The following is a 22048-nucleotide window of genomic DNA, read 5'->3' as shown; positions in this document are numbered from 1 at the left end:
ACGAGCCAAACCCCTGTACAAGCTATTAAAGGGTGAATAATTTGACTCTGTGATCTGTTATTGGACTCCTGAACACAAGAGTTATGTCCCTTCTGAAAACTGCTGCTATGCAACCTATGTGTTTGCTCAATCCCAGCCCAGACATAGAGCCTCCAGTCTAGCCGCTGTCCTCTGTCAGCAAGTACACAGTATACTTATGCTTATTACACATGCCTCCATATTCTGCGTGGAAAAGAACTGCCCACTGAGCAACACCTGTTGGCCATCTTCTGGACAGTTAAACATTTTACATTTACTACTGGACTAAATAAAACAATCATTCACAGCCCCCATATTCCTTTGAAACTCCTCTTTAAACCAGGGGACACCCTAATCTATTCTGCTCAAATCAGTCATTGGACTCTGCTACCGACCCAGAGAGATTAGGATCAGACACCCCAGCAATTGCTCTATAATGGAGGATCCAACGAGTGTCTCCTTCCACAGTTGGATTCTGATTCTCATCCTGTTTCCTCTACCCCACTGCGTGATGCCTGTGACATATACATTGACAGATCACCCTACTGTGCAGGGGAGAAACCTACAGGATTTGTAGTGATTTTGCTGGAATAGGAACTCTAGCACCAATGCAGTCATCAATCTTCCCAATATGCTGAAGTAGCAGCCCTATGCACGGCAGTTCAACTTATCCATGATATTCCAGTTAATATTTAGTCGGACAGCGCCTACTGTTACACTCTTCCCTATTCAACATAAACGTACCAATCATACATAAGAACTGGTGGAACAATAATGTGCGTTCATTATTTGAAGATAAGACTACATACAGATAGTATTCACTATGAGGTTAAATATAGTACATCTAATCTCTACCCTGCTGCTTGCCAACTAGCTGCAAGTCATGGGACAAATAAATCACATCCTGTCAAGGTGTTTATGACTGACAGTAGTTTAAAGCTGAAGGCACATCATAACACCTATATGATTAACACCCTTTTATCTTTGCCTTTGTTTGTTTGAAATAGTTTCTGAACTGCGGATGGCAAGGCTTTCCTACATGCAGATCTTTTTGCAAACCTTTGAAACCATTTAAAATTCCGGTCAGCCCCCAACTCATGCCAGCTGCTGTGATCCTTGGTCTCTAGGTAACTCCTGGGCTGATCGTGCCACTAAGGATGCCGTTATCAATGGTAATCTTTTGCACTTCTTTGCTACCCTGACAGCAGCTGTGCCTGACATCCATGGCGAGGCAGTGATCTTTCCTCCCTGAAGTAGGCAAACCCCCACCCCCATGTAATCGTGGTAATCGTCAAAACTGATGCCCGCTACCAAGTTAACAGTCAGTCCCAAATGAAGTAATCCAGTAATCTGCTGATGCACAATCCCCGATTGCAGGGATATCATGCAACCCACTAGTTTTCTATGTCTCCCCCTCAATGGTATCTGGGATTTTCGATCTACAATTTCAAGAATTGCCCAGGTATGTCCTGTACACAAAAAGCAGGACAATCCAACCCGTCCAATTACTGCCCCATCAGCCTACTCTCCATCATCAGTAAAGTGATGTCAGGGGTCATCAACAGTGCTTAGCTGTTTGTGATGCTCAGTTTGGGTTCCGCTAAGGTTATTCAGCTCCTGACTTCATTACAGTCTTAATTCCAACATGGACAAAAGAGCTGAACTCCACAGGTTCAAGTGACTGCCCTTGACATCAAGGCAGCAGTTGACCAAGTGTGGCATCAAGGAGCCCTAGCAAAACCGGAGTCAATGGGAATCGGGGGAACACTCTCCGCTGGTTAGAGTCATACCTAGCACAAAGGGAGATGGTTGTGGTTGTCGGAGGTCAATCACCTCAGTTCCAGTACATCACTGCAGGAGTTCCTCAGGGTAGTGTCCTAGGCCCAACCATCTTCAGCTGCTTCATCAATGACCTTCCTTCCATCATAAGGTCAGAAGTAGGTTCTGATGAAGAGTCATACGGACTCGAAATGTTAACTCTGTCTTCCTCTCCACAGATGCTGTCAGACCTGCTGAGCTTTTCCAGCTATTTTTGTTTTTATTTCAGAAGTAGGGATGTTCGCTGATGATTGCACAATGTTCAGCACCATTTGCGACTCCTCAGATATTGAAGTAGTCCATGTCCAAATTCAGCAAGACCTAGACAATATCCAGGCTTGGGCTGACAAGTGGCAAGTAACATTTGGGCCACACAAGTGCCAGGCAATGATCATCTCCAACAAGAGAGAATCTAATCATCGCCCCTGCACATTCAATGGCATTACCATTGCTGAATCCCCCACTATCAACATCCTGGGGTTACCATTGGCCAGAAACTGAACTGGACTAGCCATATAAATACAGTGGCTACAAGAGCAGGTCAGAGGTTATAAATCGAAAAGGCTGATGAAAGTGACGTCAGCGGAAAGCAGAGAGCTGATTGGTAGATAGTGGGTAAGTTGCTTCTCTCCACTTTAAGGCTACATCAAGTAAAGGTAAGAGTTTTAGCTTTTTTTAAAAAAAGAAACAAACTTAAGGAATTTTCTACTTGGCTTAAATATAGGGTAAGAGTATTTTAACTAAAGGTATGGCAGGAGAGCTCAGTTCATGTGTTGCACAACCTGCAGAATGTGGAAAGTCTTAAGACATTCCTGGTTGTCTGGATGACCACATCTGCAGGAAGTGCCACCGATCTGACCAGCTTCAGCGACAGGTTTCAGAACTTGGGCATCGGCTGGAGGCACAGCCGCGCATCCGCAAGGCTGAGAGTTACATGGATAACATATTTTTAGATGTGGCCACACTGCAGCTTAAGGAAGTGCAGTCGGAGAAGGAATGGGTGACCACCAGTCAGAAGCAGGCATGTAGTCAGTAAAGCCCCAGAGTGCATCTCACTCAAGAACAGTTTTTCTGTGTTGGAAAACGATGAGAGTGACGGTTCCTCTGGGGAGTGCAGCCAGAACCCAGCTGCACAAAGGGGAAGGAAAAAGAGAGGAAGGGCAATCGTGATAGGAGACTCAATAGTGAAGGGTACAGACAGGCGTTTTTGCGGCTACAGGCATGACTCCAGGATAGTGTGTTGCCTCCCTGGGGCCAGCTTCAAGGATGTCACTGAATGGTTGCAGGGCATTCCGAAGGGGGAGAGCGAACAGTCAGGGATCATGGTTCACATTGCTACCAGCGACATAGGTAGAAAGAGGGATGAGGTCCTGCAACAAGAATTTAGGGAGCAAGGGATGAGGTCCTGCAACAAGAAATTTGCACATGGTTCAGGTAATAATCCAGAGATTATAACCTTTGAGGGTTTGCTTTTTAATTTAGTGCCTAGCTCCACATATGCTCTGTGCAGGACTCTTTCCTAGTTCTACTTATGTCATTGGTACCTACATGGGCCACAACAACTGGATCCTTCCCCTTCCACTGCAATGCAAGTTCCCTTCCAGCCCTGAGCAGATGTCCCGAACCCTGGCACTGACAGACAACACAGCCATCTGGACTCTTGGTTTTTGGTGCAGAGAGCAGTGTCAATTCCCTCACTATGCTGTCCCCTATTACCACTGCATTCCTTTTTGCTCCCCCACTTGAATGGCTTCCTGTACCATGGTGCCAAGGTCAGTTTGCTCATCCACCTTTCTGCTCCCATTCTCATCTGAACAAGCTGAGAGAACCTCAAACCTATTGCCCTCCTGATCCCCTTACCTGCCTCACTCACAGTCCCTGTCCCTGACTTCTGTCCCTGACCAGTGAGCAAATCAGAAGACCCTATCCGAGGTGGATGTCTGCCTCCTAGTACAAAGCATTCAGGTAACTTTCCCTGTCCCTGAGGTGTCACAGTGTCTGCAGCTCAGCCTCCAGCTCAATGATTCTGAGTTGAAGCTCCTGGAACTGCAAACACTTGCTGCAGATGTGTTTCCCCTGGATCACACTGACATCCAGGAGCTCCAACATGCTGCAGCCCTGACACATCACCTGTCCTGCCTTCCTTGATTTGTTTTAGTTAATTACTTAATTATAATTTACCACCAGAACGCTCCACTGCCTCTAACTCCTGGCCTGATCCCCTCCTTCTGGCCTCATGGTCACATACCTCTATGGCACAAATATGCAAAGGCACCATCCCCATTTGGGGCCTCTTTCCATGATGTGCACTGTTCCCTTCTCTGGCATACCCTCCTTCCTGCCATCTGGGTGCCCAAGTCAGGAGGGGCAAAAAATCAGCCCTTCCAAAGCCACAGGCCCCATCCTTCAACTCCCTTGATGCCAGCCACATACCTGGGATTGAATTTGTTGAAGTTCTGTGGCACTTGGTGAAACTTCTTAAAGTTAATCAAAACTGTACCCCAGCTCTCCAAAAGGATACCTGACCTCTCCAAAGAACTTCAGTAGGTTGAGACCTTCTCCTGAATAGTGTAAAGCCCACAAGTCTTGTTTCAGAAACCTGGGTGATGAAAATCGCATTCAACTGAAGGCAGCTGCACACTTAAAAGTGCAGCTGCCTCCATGAACCGCACATGTCCAGCAAAAATGGTGGGTGCCGGGTTTGAGGGTGAGACTTCTGGAATCAGGGCTCCAGCACCATTTTGGCTAAGGGACGTACCCCTTCCATCCCACCAAAAATTCAGGCCAAAGAGTCTGCGAAGGGACAGGCTAAGTGAGCAGGCAAAAATTTGGCAGATGGAGCATAATGTGGGAAATATGAGGTTGTCCGTTTTGGTGGGATGAGTGGAAAAGCAAAATATTATTTAAATGGGAAGAGACTGCAGAATGCAGAAGGATTTGGGTATCATTGCACATGAATCACAAAAAGTGAGCATGCAGGTACAGCAAGTAATTAAGAAGTCAAATGCAAGGAGGATAGAATATAAATGTAGTCTTGCTCCAGCTGTACAGGGCATGGATGAGACCACCCCTAGACTACTGCGTGCAGTTTTGGTCTTCTTACATAAGGAGGGATATAATTGCATTGGAGGCAGTTCAGAGAAGGGTCTCGAGTTTGATTCCTGGGATGAAGGGTTTGTCTTATGAGGAAAGGTTAAGCAGGTTGGGCCTGTTTGAAAGAATGAGAGGTGAACTTATTTAAACATATAAAACTCCGAGGGGGCTTGACAGGGTAGATGCTGAGAGGCTGTTTCCCCTCATAGGGGAATTAGAACTCAGGGGCATAGTTTCAAAATAAGGGATCTCTCATTTAAAACAGAAATTAGGAGGAATTTCTACTCTCAGAGTCAGTAATCTTTGGAATTCTTTACCCCAAAGAGCAGTGGAGGCTCAGTCACTGAACACGTTCAAGGCTGGGTTAAACAGGTCTTTGATATTCAAGAAAGTCAAGGGTTATGGGGGCCATGCAGGAAAGTGGAATTAAGACCACAATCAGTTCATCCATGATCTTACTGAGTGGCAGAGCAGGCTTGAGGGGCCAAATGGCCTATTCCTGTTCCTATTTCTTATGCTCTTATTGACTATCCTCCTAATTTGGTGTCATCAACAAATTTAGAAACTCTGTTTTTGATTACAAAGTCCAAAGTGTTAAGTAAATTGTGAACAGTAAGTGGTCCCAACGCCATTTTCCATTCTAAATAACTAATCTCTATTCTCACTCTTTGCTTTCTGTCTTGAAGCCAGCTAGCTAGGATCAACCCTTAAAATTCCCTCACTTACCAAATTCTCCTAGTTATATAAGCATCCTGTATGTGGTGGGGACTGAAGACAATGACTTTGGTTTTCCCAATATTTTAATTGGATGAAACTTCTATTCACCCAGTACTGGATGTTGGATAAGCAGTCAAACCATTTAGATAATGGAGGAGTCAAGAGAAGTGGTCTTGAGATACAGCTGTGAGCTGTCACCATATATGTAGAATCTTACATTGTTTTCAGATCATGTCCACAAGAAGCAGCATGTAGATGAGAATAGGAGGGGGCCAGGTTGTGGGAAGAGATGCCATTGTAGGTGATTCTCTGGCTATATAAGAATAGAAGCAGGTGAGTGCAGTCCCACCCAAACTGGACGATAGTGGAGAGGAGCTAGAGAAGAATGATTTGGTCAACCATATGAAAAGCTGCAGACAAGTCAAGGAGAAATAGTTCACCATGGTCACAGTCACATAGGATGTTGTTTATAACTTTGACAAGAACCCTTTTAGTGCTAAGGCAGAGTGGAAACCTGATTGGAGGATTCAAACAAGAGTTCCTGAAAAGATAGGCCTGGATTTGAGAGGCAGCAGCCCGTCCAAAGGCTTTGGAGTGGAAAGGGAGGTTCGAGATGGGGCAGTAGTTTGCAAGGATTGATGGGTCAAGGGTTGGTCTTTTGAAAAGAGGGGTGAATAAGAAGGAGAAGGTGTACCAGAAGAGAGAGAATCATTAACCTTTCATGACCACAGGATGTCCTAGAGCACTTTATAGCCAATGAAGTGCTTTTGAAGTGTAGTCATTGTTGTAATGTAGGAAACAGTAGCTAATCTGCACACACCAAACTCCAACAAACAGGAAAGTGATAATATCGAGATAACCTTTTTTTCTGTAATGTTGCTTGAGGGATACATATTGACCAGGACACCAGGATAACTCTCCTGCTCTTCTTCAAAATGGTATCATGGGATCTTTTAAAGACAAGGCAGAAGGGGCTTTGGTTTATCATTTCACCCGAAAGACAGTACAGCACTCCGAACAGCAGTGGAATGTCAGCCTAGATCGAGGGAGCAGGGGACGAATCTCAGGGATGAGATAAAGTCGGAGAGCGCATAACACGAGACAGGAGAGAAACTACAGAAAGATGTGAGTTGGAGGCGTGGGAAGGTAGAACCCAGGCCCACTGGACTGGGGAAGGGAGGCAAGCGCTGAGATAGCTGAATGGATGGTCTCAACCTTAATGCTCTAGAAGTCCATGAGTTCCTGGCACTCACTGGAGTGACAAGGAGATAGGGCAGAAGGGTTTAAGAAAAAGATTTGCAATAGGGAATAGAAGCTAAGTTCAAACAATGGAGCATAATTCAAGCCCCAGACACTTGAGAGGCCTGACAGGCAAGAATATTTCATGGTTAATTTATACATAATCTCTGTTCAGTTGTACTTAGTGTTGGAGAACCTCAGGATCAAATAAGGCCGCTGGAAGTCATTGTACAAATTGAGGAATTTGATTGGTTGGTTTGTCCTGTCTGACTTTCTTGTTTTTGGTTGGCAGCAAAAGCATTTCTCTCTTGCCTGGTAACAATCATATATTTGAGTTAACAATGGTTACAAAGAACAAAGAAAAGTACAGCACAGGAACAGGCCCTTCGGCCCTCCAAGCCTGCGCCGATCATATTGCCTGTCAACTAAAACATTTTGCACTTCCGGGGTCCGTATCCCTCTATTTCCATCCTATTCATGTATTTGTCAAGCTGCCTCTTAAACACCACTATCGTACCTGCTTCCACCACCACCTCCTCTGGCAGCGAATTCCAGACACTCACTACCCTCTGCGTAAAAAACTTGCCCCGCACATCTCCTCTAAAGTTTTCTCCTCTTACCTTAAATCTATGTCCCCTAGTAATTGACTCTTCCACCCTGGGAAAAACTTCTGTTTATCTACTCTGTCCATGCCACTCGTAATTTTGTAAACTTCTATCAAGTTGCCCCTCAATCTCCATCGCTCTAGTGAGAACAATCTAAGTTTCTCCAACCTCTCCTCATAGCTAATAACCTCCAGACCAGGCAGCATCCTGGTAAACATCCTCTGCACCCTTTCCAACGCCTCCATATCCTTCTGGTAATGTGGTGACCAGAATTGCACGCAATATTCCAAGTGTGGCCTAACCAAGTTTCTATATAGCTGCAGCATGACTTCCCAGCTTTTATACTCAATACCCCTGCCAACGAAGGCAAGCATGCCATATGCCTTCCTGACTACCTTATCCACCTGCGTTGCCACTTTCTGTGACCTGTGGACCTGTTCACCCAGATCCCTCTGCCCGTCGATGCACTTAAGTGTCCTGCCATTTACTGTATAATTCCTGCCTGTATTAGACCTTCCAAAATGCATTACCTCGCATTTGTCCAGATTAAACTCCATCTGCCATTTCTCCGCCCAAGTCTCCAACCGATCTATATCCCGTTGTATCCTTTAACAATCCTCTTCACTATCTGCAACTCCTCCAACCTTAGTGTCGTCTGCAAACTTACTAATTATCCCAGTTACATTTTCTTCCAAATCATTTATGTATACTACAAACAGCAAAGGTCCCAGCACTGATCCCTGCGGAACTCCACTAGTCACAGCTCTCCATTCAGAAAAGCACCCTTCCACTGTCTTCTATGACCAAGCCAATTCTGTATCCATCCTGTCAGCTCACCTCTGATCCCGTGCAACTTTACCTTCTGTACCAGTCTGCCATGAGGGACCTTGTCAAAGGCCTTACTGAAATCCATGTAGATAACATCCACTGCGCTTCCATCATCGATCATCTTTGTCACTTCCTCGAAAAACTTGATCAAGTTAGTGAGACACGACCTCTCCTTCACAAAACCATGCTGCCTCTCACTAATACGCCCACTTGCTTCCAAATGGTAGTAAATCCTGTCACAAAGAATCTTCTCCAATAATTTCCCTACCACTGACTATCACTGGCCTGTAATTTCCTGGATTATCCCTGCTACCCTTCTTAAACAATGGAAAAACATTGGCCATTCTCCAGTCCTCTGGGACCTCACCCGTAGCCAGTAAGGATACAAAGATTTCTGTCAAGGCCCCAGCAATCTCCTCCCTTGCCTCCCTCAGTACTCTGGGGTAGATCCCATCTGGCTCTGGGGACTTATCCACCTTAATATTCTTCAAGACGCCTAACACCACCTCTTTTTTGATCTCAACATGATCCAGGCTATCTACACACTCTTCCCTAGACAAATCGACCGCTACGTCCTTCTCTTTGGTGAATACTGATGAGAAGTATTCATTTAGTATCTCTCCCATTTCTTCTGGCTCCACACACAGATTCCCACCTCTGTCCCTGAGTGGGCCTACCCTTTCCCTGGCTACCCTCTTGCTTCAATTAAATTTTATATGAGCTATATTTTGCAAATTGGTTGACAACCAGTTTTAAAACTCACATGAGCATTAAAACAGAAATCTGCTTCTGAATCATTGTTCATTCTCATTATGCAAGTCTTTTGGTTTGCAGGTCCGGTTATAAATTTTGGATTCCAAGTGTATGCATTAAACAAAGAATAAATGTTTATTATAGCATGCAACTTATAATAACTTAATCACTAAAATAATTTCTGCTCTGAGCACCATATTATAATTAGTCATAGAGTCATTATGGCACAGAAGGCCATTCAATCCATCAAGTCCATGCTGGCTCTTTATAGAGCAATCTAATCCAGTCTGATTCCTATGCTCTGTCCCCATAAACCCACACATTTATTTCCCTTACATGTCCATCTAATTTCCTTTTTGAAATCATTGATTGGCTTTCACCACTCACATAGGCAGCGAGTTCCAGATCACTACCATTAAAAACGTATTTCCTCACATCCCCCCTACATCTCTTACCCATAACCTTAAATCTGTGTCCTCTTGTACTATAAGCTAAAGGGAACAGCTTTTCTTTGCCTTACCTAAACCTGTCATAATCTTGTAACCCTATATCAGAGCTCCTCTCAACCTCCTTTGCTCCAAGAAGAACAACTTCTCCAATCTAACCTTATCTAAAATCCCTCATCCCAAGAACCACTCTGGTAAATCTCCTTCATAACCTCTCAAGGTTTCCTCATATCCTTCCTGTGGTGACCAGCACTGGACGCAATATTCTAGTTGTTGTCTAACCAGAGCTTTACAAAGGTTCCTGCTTTTGCACTTAATAGCTTGATTTATGAAGTCCAAGATCCCAAATTCTTTGCATGTGAAGCCTACTGTAGATAAATTATTCCATGCTAAATTTTCATGCTACAATTTTAAATCCATTCATACCTGCTTTACCATCAGTTTTGGGGTCCATTATGACAAATTCTGGTCGAAGCTTGCTTATTCGCCTTCCTTTTAAAATTGGCACTAGTCCACCCAAGTATTCCAGGTACAGGGTGTAGCATGGTCCCCCTACCTCTGGGTCATCTTCTGTACGCTTCATGGTGCAGTGCAGTCTTTCATTTCCTGCTGTCGGGTAACTGACAAAATCCCGCATATTATTTGGGTCTGGAATGGGAGGCTAAACAAAGATACAAGCAGTGATTACTTAAATAATCAACTTAATTAATAAACATCATATTTCTATGACAGAAATAAACTTTCCATACAACAAAGCCAAACAGAGCTGATGAATTTTCTTATTTGGTGTATGTCACTCCACATCTGAAACCCAATGCCAATATCCAATAGTTCCCATGGTGTATCTATTTGTAAAACACACCTCCCTACAATCTTATAGACTCATAGACGTCTACAGCACAGAAGGAGGCCATTCAGCCCATTGTGTCTGCACCAGTCGTGTCTCCACTGGTCAACAAAGATCTGACTACACTAATCCCATTTTCCAGCGCTTGGCCCATAGCCCTGGAGGCTATGGCAACGATAAGTGAATATATAAGTACTTCTTAAATGTTACGAGAGTTTCTGACTCAACCACCCTTTCAATCAGTGAGTTCCAGACTGCCATCAACCTCTGGGTGAAAACATTTCTCCTCAACTCCCCTCTTAGCCTGCTCCCTCTTACCTTAAATCTATGCCCCTTGGTTATTGACCCCTCTACGAATGGAAATAGTGCCTTCCTATCCACCCTATATATACCCCTCACAATCTTATACACCTCTATCAGGTGCCCTCTCAACCTTCATTGCTCCAAGGAAAACAACCCCAGCCTATCCAATCTTTCCTCATAGCTCTGACCCTCCAACCTAGGCAGCATCCTGTTAAAACTCCTTTGCACCCTCTTCAATGCAATTACATCCTTCCTATAATGTAGTGACCAGAACTGCATGCAGTACTCCAGTTGTGGCCTAACCAGCATTTTATACAATTCCAGCATAACCTCCCTGCTCTTGTATTCTATGCCTCGGCTAATAAAGGCAAGTATCCCATATGCCTTAACCACCTTATCTACATGCCCTGCTACCTTCAGGGATTAACAGATATGCACATCAAGGTCCCTTTGATCTTCAATACTTTCCAGGGTCCTACCATTCATAGTGTAATCCCTTGCCTCGTTAGTCCTCCCCAAGTACATTACCTCACACTTTTCCGGGTTGAATTCCATTTGCCACTGCTCTGCCCAATTGACCTGTCCATTGATATCCTCCTGCAGTTTGAAGCCATCTTCCTCACTATTTACCACCCTAACAATTTTCGTGTCATCCGCAAACTTCTTGACCATACCCCTACATTTAAGTTCAAATCATTTATGTACACCATAAACAGCAAGGGCCCCAGCACTGAGCCCTGTGGAACCCCACTGGAAACAGACTTCCAGTCACAGAAACATCCCTCTACCATCACCCTATGCTTCCTGTCTCTCAGCCAATCTTGGATCCAACGTGCCACTTTGCCATGGATCCCATGGGCTTAGTTTCTTGACCAGTCTGCATGAGGGACCTTATCAAAAGTCTCGCTAAAGTTCATGTAGACCACAACAAATGCATCACCCTCATCAATACTCCTGGTTACCTCCTCAAAAAACTCAATCAAATTTGTCAAATGTGACCTTCCCTTAACAAATCCATGCTGACTATCCCTGATTAATCCATGTCTCCTCAAGTGCAGATATATTCTGTCCCTCAGAATTCTTTCCAGTAACTCTAGTGACGAGGTTAGATTGACTGGCCTGTAATTTCCTGGTCTATCCCTTCCTCACTTTTTTAACAATGGGACAACGTTAGCGGTCCTCCGGTCCTCTGGCCGGAGAGGATTTGAAAATTACTGGTAGGGCTCCTGATATCTCTTTCCTTGCCTCCCTCAACAGCCTTGGATACATCTCATACAGGCCTGTGAATTTATCCACTTTTAAGGCCACTAAACCCACAAGTACCTCCTCTCTCTCTATGTTAATTTCCTCTAATATTTCACAGTCCTCCACCCTGATGTCTATATCTGCATCGTTCTTTTCCATTGTGAAGACTGATGTAAAGTATTCTTTGAGGACTGTACCCACGTCTTCTGGGTCCACACACATATTAGCTCTATCGTCTCTGATTGGCCCTACTCTTTCCCGAGTTATTCTCTTGCTCTTTATATATTTATAAAGCACCTTTGGGTTTCCCTTTATTCTACCCACCAATGCTTTCTCATGCACTCTCTTAGCTTTCCTAATTTCCTTTTTAAGTTCCCCCTGCACTTTTTATACTCCTCTAGGGACTCTGCCATACTGAGCCCTCGGTATCTGCCATAAGCTTCTCTTTTTTACTTAATCCTAACCTTTATGTCCCTTGACATCCAGGGTTCTCCAGACTTGGTCCCCCCCTTTGTCTTTATGGGAACATATTTGCCCTGTACTCTCGCTATTTCCCTCTTGAATGCCTCCCACTGCTCTGACACAGTTTTATCTGCAAGTAGCTGCTCCCAGTCCACTTGAGCCAAATCGTAGTAAAATTAGCCTTTCCCCAGTTTAGAACTTTTATTCCTGGCCCAACCTTATCCTTTTCCATAACTATCCTAAATCCTACTGAGTTATCTCCAAAATACTCCCCTACTGATATGCCTTCCACCTGCCTGGGCTCATTTCTAAATATTAGGTCCAGAACTGGCCCCTCCCTTGTTGGGCTTTCTACGTACTGGCTAAAAAAAATTCTCCTGGATGTAACTTAAGAATTTTGCTCCCTCCCTTGCACACTAAAACTATCCCAGTTAACATCTGGGTAGTTAAAATCCCCTACTATTATTGCCCTATTATTCTTACACTTCTCTGAAATTTGATTACATATTTGATCCTCTATCTCTCCCTGACTGTTTGGGGCCTTTAGTACATACCAAACAATGTGTTTGCACCTTTTGTGTTTTTTACTCTAACCATAGGGCTTCATTTGATGATCCTTCCAAGATAGGCAGATGCAGTATAATGTGGATAAATGTGAGGTTATCCACTTTGGTAGCTAAAACAGGAAGGCAGATTATAATCTGAATGGCTATAAATTGAGAGAGGGGAATGTGCAACGAGACCTGGGTGTCCTCGTACACCAGTCGCTGAAGGTAAGCATGCAGGTGCAGCAGATGGTAAAGAAGGCAAATGGTAAAAACAAAAAGCTAAAAGCTACTGCGGATGCTGGAAATCCAAAACAAAAACAGAATTACCTGGAAAAACTCAGCAGGTCTGGCAGCATCGGCGGAGAAGAAAAGAGTTGACGTTTCGAGCCTTCATGGCCCTTCGGCAGAACTGAAGCATAGTTAGGAGAAGGGAGAAATATAAACTGATTTAAGGTTTGTGGGGGGGGGGGGGGGGGGTGAAGAGAGACGTTGAGGGTGTGGTGATTGTGGAGATAAGCAGTGATAGGAGCAGATAATCAAAAGATATCACAGACAAAAGGGTCAAAGAGGTGTTGAAGGTGGTGATATTTGTCTAAGAAAAGTGCTAATTAAGAATGGAAGACAGGATATTCAAAGTACAGCTCTAGTGGGGGTGGGGTGGACAGACTAACAAGGTTTTAGTTTTAGATTTAAAAATAATGGAAATAGGTGGGAAAAGAAGAATCTATATAAATTATTGAAAAAAAAAGGGGGTGGGGGGGAGAAACGGGGTGGGGGTGGGGATGGGGGGGAGGGGGAGTTTAAGATCTAAAGTTGTTGAATTCAATATTCAGCCCGGAAGGCTGTAAAGTGCCTAGTCGGAAGATGAGGTGCTGTTTCTCCAGTTTGCGTTGGGCTTCACTGGAACAATGCAGCAAGCCAAGGACAGACATGTGGGCAAGAGAACAGGGTGGAGTGTTAAAATGGCAAGCGACAGGGAGGTTTGGGTCTTTCTTGCGGACAGACCGCAGGTGTTCCGCAAAACGGTCGCCCAGTTTGCGTTTGGTCTCTCCAATGTAGAGGAGACCGCACTGGGAGCAACGAATGCAGAAGACTAAGTTAGGGGAAATGCAAGTGAAATGCTGCTTCACTTGAAAGGAGTGTTTGGGCCCTTGGACGGTGAGGAGAGAGGAAGTGAAGGGGCAGGTGTTGCATCTTCTGCGTGGGCATGGGGAGGTGCCATAAGTGGGGGTTGAGGAGTAGGGGATGATGATGATGGAGGAGTGGACCAGGGTGTCCCGGAGGGAACGATCCCTACGGAATGCCGTCAGGGGGGGTGAAGGGAAGATGTGTTTGGTGGTGGCATCATGCTGGAGTTGGCGGAAATGGCGGAGGATGATCCTTTGAATGCGGAGGCTGGTGGGGTGATAAGTGAGGACAAGGGGGACCCTATCATGTTTCTGGGAAGGAGGAGAAGGCGTGAGGGAGGATGCGCGGGATATGGGCCGGACACAGTTGAGGGCCCTGTCAACGACCGTGGATGGAAAACCTCGGTTAAGGAAGGAGGAGGACATGTCAGAGGAGCTGTTTTTGAAGGTAGTGTCATCAGAACAGATGCGACGGAGGCGAAGGAACTGAGAGAATGGAATGGTATGTTGGCCTTCATAGCGAGAGAATTCGAGTACAGGAGCAGGGATGTCTTGCTGCAATTATACAGGGCCTTGGTGAGACCACACCTGGAATATTGTGTGCAGTTTTGGTCTCCTTATCTGAGGAAGGATGTTCTTGCTATAGAGGGAGTGCAGCAAAGGTTTACCATACTGATTCCTGGGATGGCGGGACTGACATATGAGGAGAGATTGAGTCGGTTAGGATTATATTCGCTGGAGTTCAGAAGAATGAGGGGAGATCTCATAGAAACCTTTAAAATTCTAACAGGACTAGACAGGGTAGATGCAGGAAGGATGTTCCCGATGGTGGGGGAGTCCAGAACCAGGGGTCACAGTCTGAGGATATGGGGTAGACCATTTAGGACTGAGATGAGGAGAAATTTCTTCATCCAGAGAGTGGTGAGCCTGTGGAATTTGCTACCACAGAAAGTAGTTGAGGCAAAAACATTGTATGTTTTCAAGGAGTTAGATATAGCTCTTGGGACGAAAGGGATCAAAGGATATGGGGAGAAAGCGGGAGCAGGCTATTCAGTTGGATGATCAGCCATGATCATAATGAATGGTGGAGCAGGCTCGAAGGGCCGAATGGCCTACCCCTGCTCCTATTTTCTATGTTTCTATATATTCCCTCCTCACTGCTATAATTGATTCCTTGATCAATATTGCAACCCCCCTCTTTATCTCGTCTGAATACCCTATAACCAGGAATATTGAACTGTCAATCCTGCCCTTCTTTTGGCCAAGTCTCAGTCATAGCTATATCATCATACTCCCACATGCCTATCTGTGCCCTCAGGTTTGTCTATCTTATTCCTCAGCCTCCTTGCATTAAAATATATTCCATTTAGCCTTGCTAAACTCACTTCTTTCTTATCTAGCCTATGTTTCCTCTGCCTTCCAGATTCACTAGCTTTTTAACATCTAATTCCATCTCAGCTTCTCTCCCCTCTGAACTACTTTTCAGGATCCCATCCTCCTGCTAATTTAGTTTAAATCCACCCCAACAGCACTGGCAAACCTCCACGCGAGGATGTTGGTCCCATTCCTGTTCAGATGTAACCCGTCCAATGTATACAGGTCCCACCTCCCCCAGAAATGTCCCAATGCCCCAGGAATCTAAAGCTCTCCCTCCTGCACCATCTCTCCAGCCATGCATTCATCTGCTCTATCCTTCTGTTCTGGTACTCACTACTTGCTGCGTGGCACCAGGAATTATCCGAAGTTTACTACCTTTTAAGTCCTGCTTTTCAATTTCCTACCTAACTCTCTAAAGTCTGCTTGCAGGACTAATTTCTCTTCCTTCCTCTGTCATTGTCCCAAAATGGACCACAACCTCTGGCTGTTCACCCTCCCCCTTCGGAAAGTCCTGCAGCCGTTCCATAACAGCCTTGACCCTGGCACCCAGGAGGCAACATACCATCCTAGAGTCACGTCGACGGCCGCAGAAGCGACTGTCTTCTCCCATCACTACTGAATCACCGACCATTATTGCCCTTCCACACATCTTTCTCCTGCCCTGAGCAGCTGGACCACCCACAATGCCATGGTCTTTGCTCTGGTTGGCCTGCGCAGAGGAACCGCCACTCTCACCGTTTTCCAAGGCCGAAAAGCAGTTTGCGAGCGAGATGCACTCGGGGGATTCCCTCACTACCTGCCTGGTTCCCTTCTTCTATCTGGCGGGCACGCATTGCCTATCTGCTTGCACTTCCTTAAGCTGGGATGACCACATCCTGAAACGTGCTATCCACGAACCTCTCAGCCTCGTAAATGCATGTAGTGCCCCCAGCTGCCGCTCAAGCTCCAAAACCCGGAGCGCAAGTTGTTCCAGTCGGAGGCACCTCCTGCACACATGGTCATCCAGACTGCCAGGTGCATCTAGGGTTTTCCATATAGCGCAGGATGTGCAAATCACAGGACTGAGCTCCCCAGACATTTCTTAGCTAAATAGAATATGGACCCTTGCTTTTATTTTACCCTTACTCCTACTCAAGTATAGACTAGGTTCTAAATCCTCTAGATAGACTAGATCCTCTAGGTGCTGCTGACTGCTTATCCCAGGGTCCTCCTCTCGCACTCTCCTCTAGGAGAGTATTTCAATAATATACTTAACCAGACCTAAGCACCTGAAGAACATTCTCTAAAAATTATTTTTAGTAGTTAACAAACATGCAAGTTTCAAAAGATATTCAGTTCTTATTTCAGTGAATTATACAAGAAAAACAGTAGACTGATCTAACTGAATTTTTCAACATGTCTTACTATTTCAAATCATGAAGCCCGGCAAACATCATACTTATTTTGAGGGAGTGATGACAATGATTACAGCAATTGAAGGATTTCAGAATGACATTAATTTTACTAAATTGTTGACAGATTTCAATGTGACTCCATGCCCACCAGGAAGTCAGTTAAGATTGCCAAAATGCATTTCATACGGAAAAGAGATATTAAGATTAAATTCTTTCTTTCACCTTATCAAGCTAAGCTGCATTCAAAACCAGGTTCTGGTGGTGAAAGGACAGCTTAGTAATCATTCCAATTTCCCCTATATTCACTTCTGGTAGGGAGCAGAGGAGAATACTCTCTTTAACTACTTGTTCTCATTTGAAGTGAGATTTCTAAGGCTATTTTTGCATCATCTAGATTAGTGACTGGGTACCAGATCTGACTTATTCTGCACATCATTTGACATGTGGTACATAACACAAAAAATACCAACTTAACCAGCACTGTGATATAGGCTTCTTTCATCGTGCTACAATCAAATTGATATGTGGCTCATATAAGAGCAAACCAATTGGGACTTAGACAACAGACACCATTTTGTGTGCTCATGCCCTTTCTGTTTCATCTGCTTCAAACATAGCATCGTTATCTTAATTTATTGTAAATTTTGCCAGATTTAACGTAAAAATGGTCCAAATATTTGGGAAAACATTCAAATCAGCCTTCAAATACTTGAATCAGGGTGCAATGGATCAAAATGCAAATTCCAGTTCCAAAAGCATTATTCACTTAGATCCAGTTTGAACATAGACAGCCTACAGCCACAAGATATGTCATTATAATTAGCCTTACAAATGCAGTAAATAAAAACTGAACACATATAATCCGAAAATCAGAGATGCCCAAATCTTAACCATATACAAGTACAAAGATGACAAGTCAGATTGCAGCAACAAACTCGACTGTTGTGTGTTGCTGGAAAGATCTTTGCCCAGATAGTGCTCAATCCCCTACAAAAACCTGCTAATGATGTCTGTACAGAAGCCAAAGTGGGTTCAGAGCCGGTCATTCAACCACAGACATGGGACTGGACTTCAGTGGAGTCAAGGAGGCTCTGTGGAGGGATTAAAATGATGGCCAGGACCCGATTTCAGGATTCCCGTCATCATTCCTCAGGTTTTCGATTTTCAGTAGTACCATTTAAGGGTGCAGGCTGGTTCAAGTCAAGAGCCCACCCTGCACTCCTGACGTGGCATGGCCCAGTCCTCCACAATTTTCATCAAGTCAGATCAGCTTTTCAAAGAGTCATGGTTTATCGCATCTTAGAGGCATTATGAACCAACCCCCTCAGCCCCTCAAATCTTCCATGCCAAGCTCTGTACCCCCCACCATGGCCCCTCATTTCCTCCATGCCACATTGTGCCCCTCCATCCACCCACCCCCCATACCCTCTCATACCCTCCATGCCTAGCTATGCCCCTCCATCCACCACTCATGGCCCCTCATAGCCCCCATGCCAAGCTATGGCAATTCCATGTCCATTCATAAGAACACAGGAAATAGGAGCAGCAGCAGGCCATCCAGAACCTCGAACCTGCTCCTACATTCAACTAGATCATGGCTGATCTTCTGCCTCAAAGCCATTTTCCTGCGCCATCCCCATATTCCTTGATATCTTTAATATCTAGAAATCTATCGATCTCTGTCTTGAACATACACAATGACTGAGCCTCCACGGCCTTCTGGGGTAGAGAATTCCTAAGACTCATCACCCTCTGAATGAATAAATTCCTTCTCACCTCAGTTCTAAATAGGCTACCTCTTATTCTGAAACTGTTCCCTCACCCAGTGAGGGGATACATCCTTCTTACATCTACCCTATCAAGACCTGTAAGAATTTTGTATGCACCCACGATAAACTTGTTACGATCCCAGCTGAGGTTAGCCCTGGACAAGCCTGATCCCAGAGTGGAACCCAGCTTGTTTGATCTTAACTTTTATTTGTTTGTTTAGATATTTGGAGAGTAGCTACTGAACGTCAGCTGATGAACTTCTAACAAAAGAATAAAACATTAATTAAACAAAAGATGAACTACATTAAAACACTCCTTCACCCACAACTATACCTTTACAGGTATATACAGATTTGAAAGGATAACACAAGTTACAAACACTATCTTATACTTTAATGCTCACAGTAAGTATACAGTCTATGTACACCTATGGTCAGACATGCCATACTCTGAAACCAAGTGACAGATGTCACCTCAACCAGGTGCTATGGATTCCCCCCTCAACTCCCCCTAGTCTTGTCACACTATGAGCCAACCAGTCTCACTGAACTCCGTCTTTCACACATGGGTTTCCAATCTCCACTCTCCAAGACGTTGCCTTTGAATCTTCTCCCAAACCGACGCTCTCTTGAAGATGCCTTCCGCCAGGGTTCACCTCCAGGGTTTTAAACTCTCCTTCCAATGTTCCTCTCCCCGGGTCACAACATGCATTCAAGCTGTTTTCCATGCACTTTCTCACAGACTCAGCCGTCAACAGTACCACTGCTTCACATGCCCATAGCAAACAACTACAGACATTGAGTTGTCTCTTTGGGCCTTCTTGCCTCTTGCAAGCTGTTCTTGCTTTAAATCGGCTTTCTGCAGCTTTTGTTTCTTTAAATCTGAAGCTTGGAGCCTTTCTCTCTGCCTCTCACTTAACTTCATTAACAGGAACCTTTTCCAGTTGCTGTTCATCCTTTGACTAGAAGGTCTGCTTGGGACTTACCCTTGTTTCCATCTCACTCCTTTGGCTTTGGGACCTTATGGGAAATCTGCAGCTCCCACTGCCCAGTCTCTCTGGGGTCTTGGCTTCAAATTGAACTTAAAACTGCTATTTCTCTTCTTGTGTGGGTGTCTGTGGGAGGGACCTGCCTCTCTGGACCCCTGTTGCTAGGCAACATCCTAATTCTTCCACCTTTGTTTGTTTACCTTAACTGCAACAGTTGTAAAAAACCTCATTAGAAATGCAGGCACCTTTTTAAAGTAAAACTAAAACTCAATTTGACCTTTTCTTAACACACAAATCCAGCAATACAAATCAAACTTTAACATTAAAGCTAAAACTCATTCATAACACTCAAAAATACCAATCTCTATTTCCTAACATACTCTGTATAGAAACATAGAAAATAGGAGCAGGAGTAGGTAATTCAGCACTCTAAGAATTCATCTGCCACAGCATTATTGCTAATTTTGTTTACCCAGTTGACATGTAGATTAAAGTCACCCATGTAGCACCCTTCTTACATGCATCTCTAATTTCCTGTTTAATGCCACACCCTACCTTATCACTACTGTTTGGAGGCCTATAGACAACTCCTACTAATATTTTCCGCCCCTTGTTGCTTCTTAGCTCCACCCAGGCTGATTCTACATCTGGATTTTCTGAGCCAATATCCTCTCTCACTGTCGCATTGATTTCATCCTTAACTAATAACGCCATGCCACCTCCTTTTCCTTTTTGGCTGTCTGTCCTAATTATTGAGTGCCCTTGGATATTCAGTTCCCAGCCTTGGTAACCCTGCAGCCATGTCTCCATAATAGCAATTATATCATACCCATTTACATCTATGGCATTCTTAATTTGTCTACCTTATTGAGAATGCTCTGTGCATTCAGAAACAGTGCCTTTAGATTTGTCTTTTTAACATTTTTACACTTTTTTTGACCCTATTTGCTGCTTTGTTTCCTCTGCCTTCCACTTTTGGTTTCTACTTTTCTGTCTTTCACTCCCTCTCTTTTTCTCTCTCTGCTCAGATTCCCATCACCCTGTCATTCTAGTTTAAACCCTCCCCCACAGCATTAGCAAATGCCTCTGTGAGGATATTCATTTCGGTACTGGTGCGGTGCAAACTGTCCAGCTTGTACAGGTTCCATCTTCCCCAGAATTGGTCCCAATGCCTTAGGAACCTAAATCCATCCCTCCTACACCACATCTCCAACCACGCATTCATCTGGTCTGTTCTCCTATTCCTGATCTCAGTAGCATGTGGCACCTGAGATTATACCTTTGAGATTCTACTTTTTAATTTATTTCCTAGCACTCTATATTCTGCTTTCAGGACCTCATCCCTCTTTATACCTATGCTGTTGGTACCAATATGAACCATGACCTCTGGCTGTTCACCCTCCTTCAGTTCAGTGACATCCTTGACCCTGGCACCAGGGAGGCAACATACCATCCTGGTGTCACATCTGCGGCTGCAGGAATGTCTATCTGTTCCCCTTACAATAGAACCCCTTATCACTATCGATCTCCTACTCTTTTGTCCCCCGCCTTTGTCCAGCTGAGCCACTTGTGGTGCCACGGACTTGGCACTTGCTGCATTCCCCTGGGAAACCATCTCCCCTGGGAAACCATCTCCCCCAACAGTATTCAAAACAGAAAATCTGTTGGAGAGGGAGATGGACCCAGGGGACTAAAACCCTGGTGATCACCCATTCCCTTTCTGCCTGTGCACTCTTTACCTATGGTGTGACTACCTCACTGTACATGCTATTCACGAAGATCTCATCCTTGTGGATGCTTCACAGTGACTCCAGCTGCAGCTCCAGCTCTGAAACGCAGATTTTGAGTAGCTGCAGCTGGAGACACTTCCTGCACACATGGTGCACTTCCTGGACATTGGAAGCGTCCCTGACTTCCTACATCGCACCGGAGGAGCGTTCCACTTCGCCGAGCTGCCCTGCCAAGACTTACCTTTAAATTACTCATCTATATTTTTACATCCTCTAGTTTAGAGGATATTAAGGACAGAAGAAATATTTACCAAGTCCAACTTACCAAAGCCACCACTCTTCTTACTGAAGAAACGTAGGAAATGAAAGGATCCCTCCTTCCCTCTTCGGCGAACTCTGTCTCTCACCAAACTCCAATTGCAGCGCTCTAATGCAGCCCAAAGCAGCAGTCCAGTGCAGACAAACGCGGCACTGTAGTGGCTTGCTTTTATGCTGTCTGAATCTAGCTTCTGAAAACTTGTTTAAGCCAGTTAACTAATTAACTAGCGGTAGCTGCAAGCAGAGCCTGTATAACCCCTGTTTTAAAGCTGGACTAAAACTCACCTTCTCCCAACCCAAAGATCAACTTTTAGTTAGTTGCTAAATTAAAGATTAGACTTTAGATAGAAATTCACTCTAAAAGTCCCTCTCTCACCAAACTCCAACTGAAGCACTACAATGCAGCCCAATGCTGCACTCCA

General features: G+C 44.6%; 1 protein-coding gene across 4 annotated transcripts in view; it reads right to left on the bottom strand.

Moving 5' to 3' along the window:
- tulp4a (TUB like protein 4a) overlaps positions 1–22048 on the bottom strand; it is a 408102-nt gene that overhangs the window by 100774 nt on the left and 285280 nt on the right. For 3 of the 4 annotated variants that reach the window (XM_078556828.1, XM_078556825.1, XM_078556827.1), the window contains one exon: positions 9944–10178. In XM_078556828.1, the coding sequence (XP_078412954.1) occupies positions 9944–10178 (235 nt within the window). The remainder of the gene's footprint in view (positions 1–9943; positions 10179–22048) is intronic. The other variant, XM_078556826.1, reaches the window with a different exon arrangement.

The sequence above is a fragment of the Cetorhinus maximus genome, chromosome 14 (genome assembly GCF_964194155.1).
Source record: "Cetorhinus maximus chromosome 14, sCetMax3.hap1.1, whole genome shotgun sequence".
Taxonomy (NCBI): domain Eukaryota; kingdom Metazoa; phylum Chordata; class Chondrichthyes; order Lamniformes; family Cetorhinidae; genus Cetorhinus; species Cetorhinus maximus.
The sequence above is the reverse complement of the archived record's forward strand: the minus strand, read 5'-3'. Positions and strand labels throughout refer to the sequence as shown.